We start from the raw sequence: 10153 nt of genomic DNA on the forward strand, positions 1-10153 counted from the left end.
TGAAGAGAAGACAGATTCTATTTAACGTTAGAGATGAAGAAATGGTTAGAATTTTGACACAGTAATTATCTAGATTGCCAAAACAAAATACGAATTCTTTAGAATTTATCAAAACAGTATGTCGAGAGTCTTTTTACTTTTTAGAGTAAATATGACACAAGGGGTAGCTTTAGAACAAGCTAACGTTACTAGGATTCAGGCAGGTGCAACTGGTACAGTTCAGTAGTACATAAATGACTCAAACAAATGTACTCTAGACCGGAAACTTAAGTTACAAAATATAGTCAATATTACAATTAATACAGGTAAGTAAAAACCATTGCTCTCAGATTCTGCACACTTAAAAAAACCCATAAACTTTATACAATAATCAAAATCACGCATTTCTACTCAAATTATTAGGGCATATTACAAACACACATAAGCCTAAAAAGTTATGGTCACATTTTGGTTTTGTTCCAGTGATGCACAATCACATGAAATGTTCTATCTGTTTCGTGTGAAATAAACATTTGGCTGAAGTGCTATAGCCGCTGAATTAACAATATTTCCATAAAAATGTTCAGACTAAAATAATCCCAAACATCGCAGTGTTTAGGATTATTTTGAGAGTCCTTACAAAGAGTCCTTATGAATCATAGAAATAGAAGCAGTTAGGAAATTTCAGTGTATTTTGTCTGTTTTGTTTTTTTTAACACGAGTAAACAAATACTGGATTTAAAGTGCAGCTTCTTTCTCCTCTCCCTTCGATTCTCCCTCGCCTAGAAGATCAGGTCTATATTCGTTTTTAGAATCTCCAAGGAAAGCTGGAAACAAATTGAGCGACAGTCAAGTCTGTTTGTCTCGAAAGTCAGTGATGGCTTTCCACAGTGTACACAGCATCCCTCCCCTGTTTAAAGACACAAGAACATGGTGAAGAGATCACTTCATTTGAAACAGTGCCCTTGAAATATGAAAGTGACTTCTTAGCTTTCAGTGGCTCTGATCAGAACATGAAGATCCCAAAGTCTTATCATTCATTATGTATTCTTTTTGTATATATTTTCTCCTCATCCCTCCATGCCTTTCCTTTCCACTCCCACAGACTACCAGGGCCCAAAGTGTCATTTTAGACTTTCTGCACTTTTGAAATGTGTCTTTCTAGAGGTGGGTCAGAGTAATCGTTATGTATGTGCTTGGCCTGATGGAAAAAACAAATTATTATAAGAAACTGTATCAGATTATAGCAGGTATCTGGATGGCAAATCAGTACCTCATCCTGATATTTCTATTAAGCATGACGCAATCATGAACCAAATTAGAGCATTTGTTTAAGGCAGCTTCAGAATATCTGTATGGTCTTAATCTGATGTGTTATCAAGAAAAGTCTTCCAGCTGACTTTGCATTTACTGATATAGACACATTGCTTATTAGAGCTCCCAATAATAGCCTGCTACAACTAACTCAGGTTTCTCAGAGCAGCTGAGAACCAGAGAGCTTTACCCAGGACTGTAGAGCTAGTTAGAGCTATAGGTAGTGACCCAGGACGGAAGGGACCCAGGCTTCTTGATCTCAGCCCAGTGCTCTTTCCATCACGATGAGACTGAACAGAAAGAAAAGTGGTACCTTAGTCTCAGGCATTTTAAATCGTCACGTGTAACATAGTAGAGAACATCTGCTAGTGAATAATCCTCAGCCAAAAACTGTGGAGAAAGTAAAATATGCACAAAAGTAAGATGTTTTATGTACTTTCAATAAGTAGCAAACTATCCATAATGTAAACATTGGCAATAATGAAAAAAAAATTTAAAAGGAAATCCACTAAAGACATAGTCTTTTGGAATTATTAGAAAAAAGTTCCCCCTATTACAAAATAATTACAAAGAAATACATCCATATGCCTTCCAGGAGCAAAAAGATTACAAGCAACACAGAATTTCTGATTGGTCTTCTGATGAATAGATAAGACTTGCTTGTAATTACACCTGCTGCTTATAAGATAATGTTTTTATTTAGGGTTTACTGCTTTGTAGCTTTATTTTTCTCCAGTGGATAAAAAGTGTTGCTTACACTTGATTTCTGATAAAAGGTACCTTCCAATACTTACTACAAAATCAGAGTCCTGAATTTAAGTGAAGCTTTTAATTCTAAATCTTTCAAGAAGGGCAGTGATTTAGTGGATCATCAATTACTACTCCTTAATTTTGATTTGAACCTAAGTTAGAGGGAAAAATATTTTGATGAACTTGATTGGATACATTATTTCCCATAGGCAAGAGAGTCCTTTAAATTTATTTAATTTGTTATGCAGATTTCTAAGGAGACCCTACATTTTATTTAGTGGTCCAATAAATTATCAAGTCAAGAGAAATACATCCTTATTCTTAGTTGTTTAAAAAATTTAAATATAAAACTGAAATCAATGTAATATTGTACTGAGGCCCTTTCTATAAAATAATAAAAATATATCCTCTTACTATGTATATATGTGTATACATATTGTGTAATCTTAAAACATAAAGAAATGCTATTCATGCTGACTACAAAAGCTCCCTATATGGAGCAGAGATGAATTAGGTTCTTATAGACATAATATCGTTTATATAGAAAGTGTCTGTTGCTGCCATAAGTTCACTAACTAGTCTAGTTTATTAAGTAGCAATAAATAGCTGCTGCTCAGTGGAGTCTAAGAATGTCACAAGAGAATTAAAAAGTTAACAAACAAGAGAAAGAATTAGAAACAGGAGAACTTTTTTCTTTCAGTTCTGTCTTGATTTTTCCTACTCTTTATTTTCAACTCAAAAACATAAAAGTCCTTAGGCGTTCTGGACCACAGAGCTTTCACCTGCCTCTGCACATTCTGCACCTCCACCCCCAAATAGTTTTCCCTTCTCATCTGCCCCCCACCCCAGAACATCCACACAGATAGTGTATTCCTACATACTCCTTTAGACTTCAGCTCACTGGTCATCTCAAAAAACCTTCCCCAGCTTCTCCCTCCCTCTGTCTCGTAACACTTGATAACCTTTCCTTCACAGAATTGACCAGGACATAATTACACTTGTATCTATGGGATTATTTGATTATCATCTGCCTACCCTGGTCTGTGAGGGCAGGGTTGGGTCTGCATTTCTCACCAGTGTACTCCCTGTGCCTAGCACATAGTAGGCACTCAACATTATGAAACAAAGTGAAAGAATGCTTGTCCCACAGAATGTTTTCTTTACCCGACTTATAGTGTCTTCATCAGCTCCATTTTCTCTCAACCATTCAGTAAGTTCAGAGTCTTCAGTATTTGCGCCAGGAGAATTCAGGTGACACGCAGGCAACCCAGGAATATCTAGAACAGCATTGAGAGGAGGGAAGGACGTTCTTAGCTTCAGCTAACAGAGGTCATCTGAGACCCTCCTGGTTAACATTTATTGATACTTTAAAAGATTTTTCTCTATCAGAGTATAATTAATAGAAACCATTGAGATTGGTAGTCTACATGATAATATAAATAAAACTCTTTAACACTGCTTAATATACCAGTAAATGGAGAGTCAGTAACAATAATTAATGATACTCCCACCTTATAGTTTCATATCAATTTTATAGCTTCTTAGAATAAAATGGTACACCAAAATTGTACTGTTTTTCATGCAACAAAGATGAGCATAATTAGCAGAGCGCCATATAATAATCTCTTTTTCCACTATCTGCAATAATATGGAAGGACCATATATCTGAACAAAAAAAATATGAACTTTATTTTCCTCTAAACAGGCTAAATAAGATTGTCTAAAGATTATCTTTCATACCCAATTTCTCACAGAATAGATTTCGTCAAAGTTCCATCCGACTTTTTTAAAAAATTGAGATAAAACTGACATATAACGTTGTATTAGTTTAAGGTGTATCCGATTTATGACTTTTTATTACTGTATCTTGATTCTGTTTAAGCCTTGTCAAATTATAAGGGGGGGTGGGAACACTAGAAAACACAGAATACAAATGCAAAATGACAAAAAATAATATTTTATTCTAGTAATTTCATTGTGAAATCTTAAAAAGAAATAAGGACAAAAAAATGGAAAGCCCTACTTACTTCAATAATACATAATCTCGGGAAACGGTGATTATGAATCATCTTATTTTTACTGCACTTATAAGAACTGATAGCTTGCTACAATTAAGAATTGGATTTTTTTTTTAAGGCAACTTCTGCTTGTGGTTGTGGTACAAGTGACAGATGCTGATTAAGCCATGACATAAAGCTACCTGTTGGCTTTCTAGCTTTTTGTGGCAGCCTGGTTGAACAGTATTACTTTAAAATTTTCTGCTATTCACCTATTGGTTGGGACTTAAGCTTCAGGTGCTTAATTTCTTGGTCTTTTTCTTCAATAGCTTGACAAAGAAGTGCTTGTAATTCTTTCTCTTTCTGAACCAATTCTTCCAGTAATCTGCGGAAGGAAATTATATTGGTTGACAGGATAATAAAGCTAGAGCAGCCACAGAGTCATCTCCTAGGCAAGGGCTTCTCAAGCTGTAATGAACACAGACACCCCTGGGATTGTATTAAAATGCAGATTCTGATCCAGTAGCCTGGGGCTGGGGAGCGTTAGGGGAGGGACCTCTGAGCTTCTGCATTTCTAATGAGCTCCCAGCTGATACTCATTTTGCTGGTCCACAGAGCCCCAGGTTCACCAAAATCTTCAGAGATGTTGTTCTGTTTCTTTTTATGACCATAAACGGCAAAAAGGTTTATATATGATATTGACAGACCTATATTTTACATGTATGGCCCCTCATCAAAAAGTTTGTCAATGTGGGTAATACAATAGGCAATGCAAAGCAGAAAGGTAGTCACTTTTTTAAACTATGAAAATTTGAGAAGTAACTATAGGTGAGGTCACCTATAGTACCTGGCATATAATAAGTCCTCAATAAATGTTAATGGTGGTTGCTTGGGCTGTTGTGGTTGTTACTGTTATTTCTCTCCTTCTAAGGGGAGCAGTGAAGTGGGTAAAAGGATAGCTGTGTTCCTGGTACATTCAGTTCCCAGTTGGCATCTGATGCATTCTCCAAAGAAACAAGGAGAAATATTACACATAGTTCTTACCCATGAAAGGTTCACTATACAACTGAGAGCCAAGTGGTAACCCACTCACCATTCCCAACACAGTTTTCTGGGAAAACATTCCAGCTTGTGAAGAGAGATGTTCTGATTTTTTAGAAAACCATCTTCAAGTAACTTGGATTCAGAATTATAATAATTTAAGATACATAATTATTTATAAGATCATCAAGGTACATGGTTGCATGCCCTATAGCTCTTAGCCAGCTGTATTTATTTTACTTTCTGAGCATTGACAGATTTAACTCAGGACCAGATTCCATTCCAAAAGTTTGTTTCTGCTTCAGCTGACATGGTCTGAAGGCAGCCCAGCCCAACAGAAGACAGCCCTGGGCCTTGTATCCTGGTTCAGCCACCCACGTCCTGTGTTAACCTTGACAAATGACAACACCTCTGGGCTTCAGTTTTCTCATTTGTAAAAGGGAAAAGTAGAACTTCCTGAAAGGATTACTGTGAGCACTAAATGAGACAGTATAGGTAAAGTGCCAAGCACAGTGCCTGGCCTTTAAGAAGGGCTTTCTGTTCCCTGCTGCCGCCTCAGGCCCCGGAAAAGAGGTCATCCAGGGCTTAATAGGGTTTGTTTCCCTGACCCCCAGGCTCCACCCCTTTTCCACACAACAGAGACACACAGAGTGAGGCCATTAGGTACAAGAAAGGGTCACAGTAGAGTAGGTAGCAGAGGTGAGACAAAAGGAAAACACAATGAGAGGCAGACAGAGAAAGTGGTTCCAGGAAGACAGTGTGTTTAAAGACAACTGCACAACTGCAGAGTAAACAGTGCACAACTAGGTGGATTAAGCAGTAGGAACTGAAAGCAAGAGGGAAGCAGAGGATTAAGGGATTATCTACTCTAATACTAATGATATTCAAAGAAATGGATAGCAAGCTCATTATGATTTTTTTTAAGTTGGCAACATTTTGGTCTGGTATATATTTTTGTCTTTCTTGCTAATTTACATGTATGGAATAGTGACAGCATATTCTTATTGTTTTTCTCAAAGAACACAAGTGAAATTTTCTAGAATTTAACCCATGTTTACCTAGACTATATATTTCCTTTTTATCTTAAAAGCCAGAACTTAACATTGGAAGCAAAGCATTGACAGGCCACCTCATTTGTCCCAAATCCAGCTCTCAAAATTATTTATTTTAAGGGCATATCCATCCAGTCCATCAGTTTTATTTTTACTTTGTCTTCAGTTAGTAGGGAAATCCTTTGAAACCAAGGCAAATGACTGCCTCTCTGTTCCAGAGACGTTTGACAAGGATCAGCCATGAGATCAATTTTTTAACTCAGATGGGTGTGGGTGGGGAGCTGGGTTGGCAGGTAATTCCAGAATTGCAGGAAAGGGAAATGAGATAACCAGTCAGCTCCTCCTGAGTTCCATTTTAACTACCTCTGCAGTACTGTCCCGATTCCTTGTGTGAAGCAAATTATTGTCAGAACATTTTCTGTAAGCATATACTTTAAGTAAAGCAAACATTCTAAAGCTATTTTGTTATTTTCTGCCATTTAGTATTATCGATGATCCAATCATCAAGAGCTGGATAAACGTGATGTATCTTTATCAGTGATTATCCTAAATATAAGCTAAGATTTCTAGCCTGAGGGTTTACAAGCTTTCCTAAAATCACACTTACATTTTCCTCAATTTATTTTGCAATATATGTACATCTATATAGCAAGGACTATTCCACTGAAAACTACAAGGACCAATATAGACATGACCAGCCCCTGATCAGCACCTGGACAGAAGCAGCTGCCCTTTCTTTAAATCCTAAGTGAAGTGAATGTTGTACCTGGTCTCACTTTTCTGGGGGTGATAGAGGAGCTGTGGGAGATCCTACTAGAAAAAGAAAAAAGGAGGCCAACAACCATATAGATTTCACAGATACATGTGTAAGTACACAGAGAAAAAACAAATGAGTGGGCCCTTGTAAGAACTGTTTAACAACATACTAATGTAGTAAAGAAATGTGGTCAGTCTTGCGGGCAGACGTGGGAAGCAGGCCCTCAGCTAGCTTAAGACCCTCAGAAAAGAGATGTGAAGACCTGAAGGAAGCAGCCGGAGAAAGGCAGCCCTCAGGGACTACAGATGGATCGAGCATGGTGGACAGAGGGCGGGGACGGGGTGTAATTCAGGGTAACGCAAATGGACTGAGGAGAGAAGGAAAAGACTGCACTCAGGAGAGACACGTTCTAGTGACATAAGCCAGGATATGTAGACGGAAGGTTCAGGGGCCAGAGGAGCAAATGCACCAGCTCGCTGATAAATAAAGTAGCTCTACTGTCTGGATGGCATGGGCAGGGCAGGGTTGGGTGGCTGGACCCAAACAGTTATGAGTGCACTTTCCTCCTCCGAGGACCAGAGAAGGGTATGAGAAAACAGCTCCGGGACTGAGCGACAGACAGTAAACTGAAGAGAAGTGACTGAAGTCGACGGCTACTATAATGGATGGAGCGTCCTAACGGGACTATTACTTGAGAAGAGCAGGAAGATTTCGATGAAGTCTTAGAAAAGGCTCCCGTTCTTTTCCACTAAGTAACAGAGATGCGAAGTAAAGAGCTGGGTTTCAGAGAACAAGACTGGGATAAGGAAGTCAGAAAGCCACTTTCCCTTTATTCAGAAAGATTTCTGTATGTAAATCATAGAAGATATGTATGGATTTACTTAATCATGCAACTAAAATTCATGTTTCTAAATATAGGATGAGGTTTGTACTACTCATACAAGCTTGGTATTCAAGCTTATCAAAAACCTGAACTTATGACTAAAAATAAAATGGTTTTATCTCCCTGGTGAACAACTTGGATTTTCAACTAAGGTTGCTAAATATTTGAACCACATTTATTGATTCACTCCAAAAAACAAAGTTTTCCCTGTCAAAACCCAAAGTCATAAAGTCAGTTGCCCACATGTCAACTGTAACCAGCACAGGAAGCTATAAATCATAAAGATTCAGACCTTGAACTGTGCCAACATCTGTGAAGAACAGGAAATGTTTACTTAACATTTATGTTAAGTAATGTTAACATTACTTAATGTTTATTAAATGTTCATTTAATAACCTGATCATGTGGGTTCTGTGTTATCAAATTCTCAAAGAAAAATTAAACTCCAGATATGACACAGCATATTAAAAATAAAGCAGAATCACAAAGGTGGTCAACAGATCATCCTTTCAAAGTTTTAAAATGAAAAGCTTTTGAACCATTAATTTTATCTCCTCCAGAACAGAGCTCTTCCTCTCCTGAAAGAACCTGATATTCCAAATCACAGGCTCTCAAGAACACAAACTCTCTGCCTGTCTCTCAGCTATCTGTTGGATGGTACACGCTGCTCTGAGTCTGCATCCCAGAGAGTCTATGAGGTTACAACTAAGTTACTCTGAAAATCTCAGTGCACTTGGAGATAAAGCAGTGATCAAAGAAGAGCTGCTGAAGGACTGAACTGGTAGAAGCAGAAAACGTATTTGACTAAAGAGACAAATAAATCTCTCATTTTAATGAATAAAGCATTAAGTCAAGTTTATATGAATGGGATAAAGGAATAATATTTTGTATATTCTGCAGACCAATCTTTAAAGTAGACCCCAAACACATGCACTTATATAAAAGTAAGAAAAAAGAAACCCACCCATGTCAGAATAGGACTTACCTATTTGTTTCTATTTTCATCCTTCCAAGCTGTACATTCAGTGATCGGTGAGCACTCTGGGAGTCGTGGGATACAGTAGAACTGAGTGTGCTCACCCCTGAGGTGGCCACAGCATCTTCAAGGGCCACATGAGGTCTTCGGACAGTTTGATTTGAAGGCTGCTCTTCATGGTCATCTTCTGCATCCAAGTCTTCTTGATCGGCGGTATCACTCTCAGATGCAAGGCTAAAATGTGGCCTCAGTTCTGTTAAGCATATGATCAACAACAGTGTTAATGAAATAAGAATGATTGCCTTAATTTCTTAAGACATGAATGTCGTCTCCCCTGCTATCAGTAAGAGGTGTATTCCCAACTGCTTTTCCAAAAGCGATGATGGATTTCTGCACATTACTTCAGATTTGTTTTTCCAGTGAATCTGCAAAATTCACAAGATGTATAAACTCAGAATGATCTAACACAAACAGAAGAGAAACTTCCACACTGCGCATAAGGTACGTGGGAAATATGTTAAAATCAGAAAGCAATTATATAAAAACCTGTTAAGAATATAAAAATTTGTTTACACAATTAAAATTCATATTTTCAATTATATAATATCTGGCAACTATTAACTCACTTAGAAATGAGGAAATTGAGATATAGAGATTATATAAACAAAAGTAAGAACACAGAATGCTTTTTGCTTGTAACATTCAAAATGTAAGGGGGGGCGTGTACTGAAAATGCCACACAATGCTTATATTCATTCTAGAAGACTATCTACTTTTGACTATTGGGTTAATTTTTGGTGTGTGTCCTAACCTGTTGACTAACCACTGAAATCTAAAGTGTAAAAGTTACAAGTCTCCAGCTTAAAAACACTGTATGACACGAGTTCATCTGCATGTCACTTCAGAACTGGGATGATACCTTCCCATGGGAAAAACTACTATAAATTGTGATTAGGTTCTCAAAATGGCCCCCCAAAAGGAATTACATTCATAATTTAAGTGAAATCAGGGAAGCAGAAATACTGGGTCTTGGTTCCATATGCTATGACACATGGAACTTTTTTTTTTGAATGAAAGATTCTTTAAATTCTATAGTCCTTTACAACTTTCAAAAGTTTCACACATATGATTTTATATAATCCCATAATAACCCTTATTTTCCCTCTACACTTGCATTGCCCCTCCCCCCTTCCCTCTCCCCACTGGTAAACACTTGTTTGTTCTCTGTATCAGTGAGTCTGCTTCTTTTTTGTTTTATTCACTAGTTTGTTGTCTTTTTTAGATTCCACATATAAGTGATAATCATATTTGTGGAAAGTCTGTATTTGTCTTTCTCTGTCTGACTTATTTCACTTAGCATAATGCCCTCCAAGTCCATCCATGTTGCTGCAAAGGGCAAATTTT

General features: G+C 37.4%; 1 protein-coding gene across 1 annotated transcript; it reads right to left on the bottom strand.

The window, feature by feature from the left end:
- Nucleotides 1–295: 295 nt before the first annotated feature.
- LOC103069061 (mitogen-activated protein kinase kinase kinase 5-like) lies at nucleotides 296–9007 on the bottom strand. Its single transcript, XM_007468745.1, has 5 exons — nucleotides 8759–9007; nucleotides 4313–4425; nucleotides 3208–3320; nucleotides 1607–1683; nucleotides 296–889 (listed from the first exon to the last, which is right to left on the bottom strand). Exons 1-5 carry the CDS (start codon nucleotides 8776–8778, stop codon nucleotides 829–831), a joined length of 384 nt encoding a protein of 127 aa, XP_007468807.1. The 5' UTR covers nucleotides 8779–9007; the 3' UTR covers nucleotides 296–828.
- Between the last annotated feature and the right edge of the window lie 1146 nt (nucleotides 9008–10153).

This window comes from Lipotes vexillifer, unplaced genomic scaffold (genome assembly GCF_000442215.2).
Source record: "Lipotes vexillifer unplaced genomic scaffold, Lipotes_vexillifer_v1.1 scaffold1572, whole genome shotgun sequence".
Taxonomy (NCBI): Eukaryota; Metazoa; Chordata; class Mammalia; order Artiodactyla; family Lipotidae; genus Lipotes; species Lipotes vexillifer.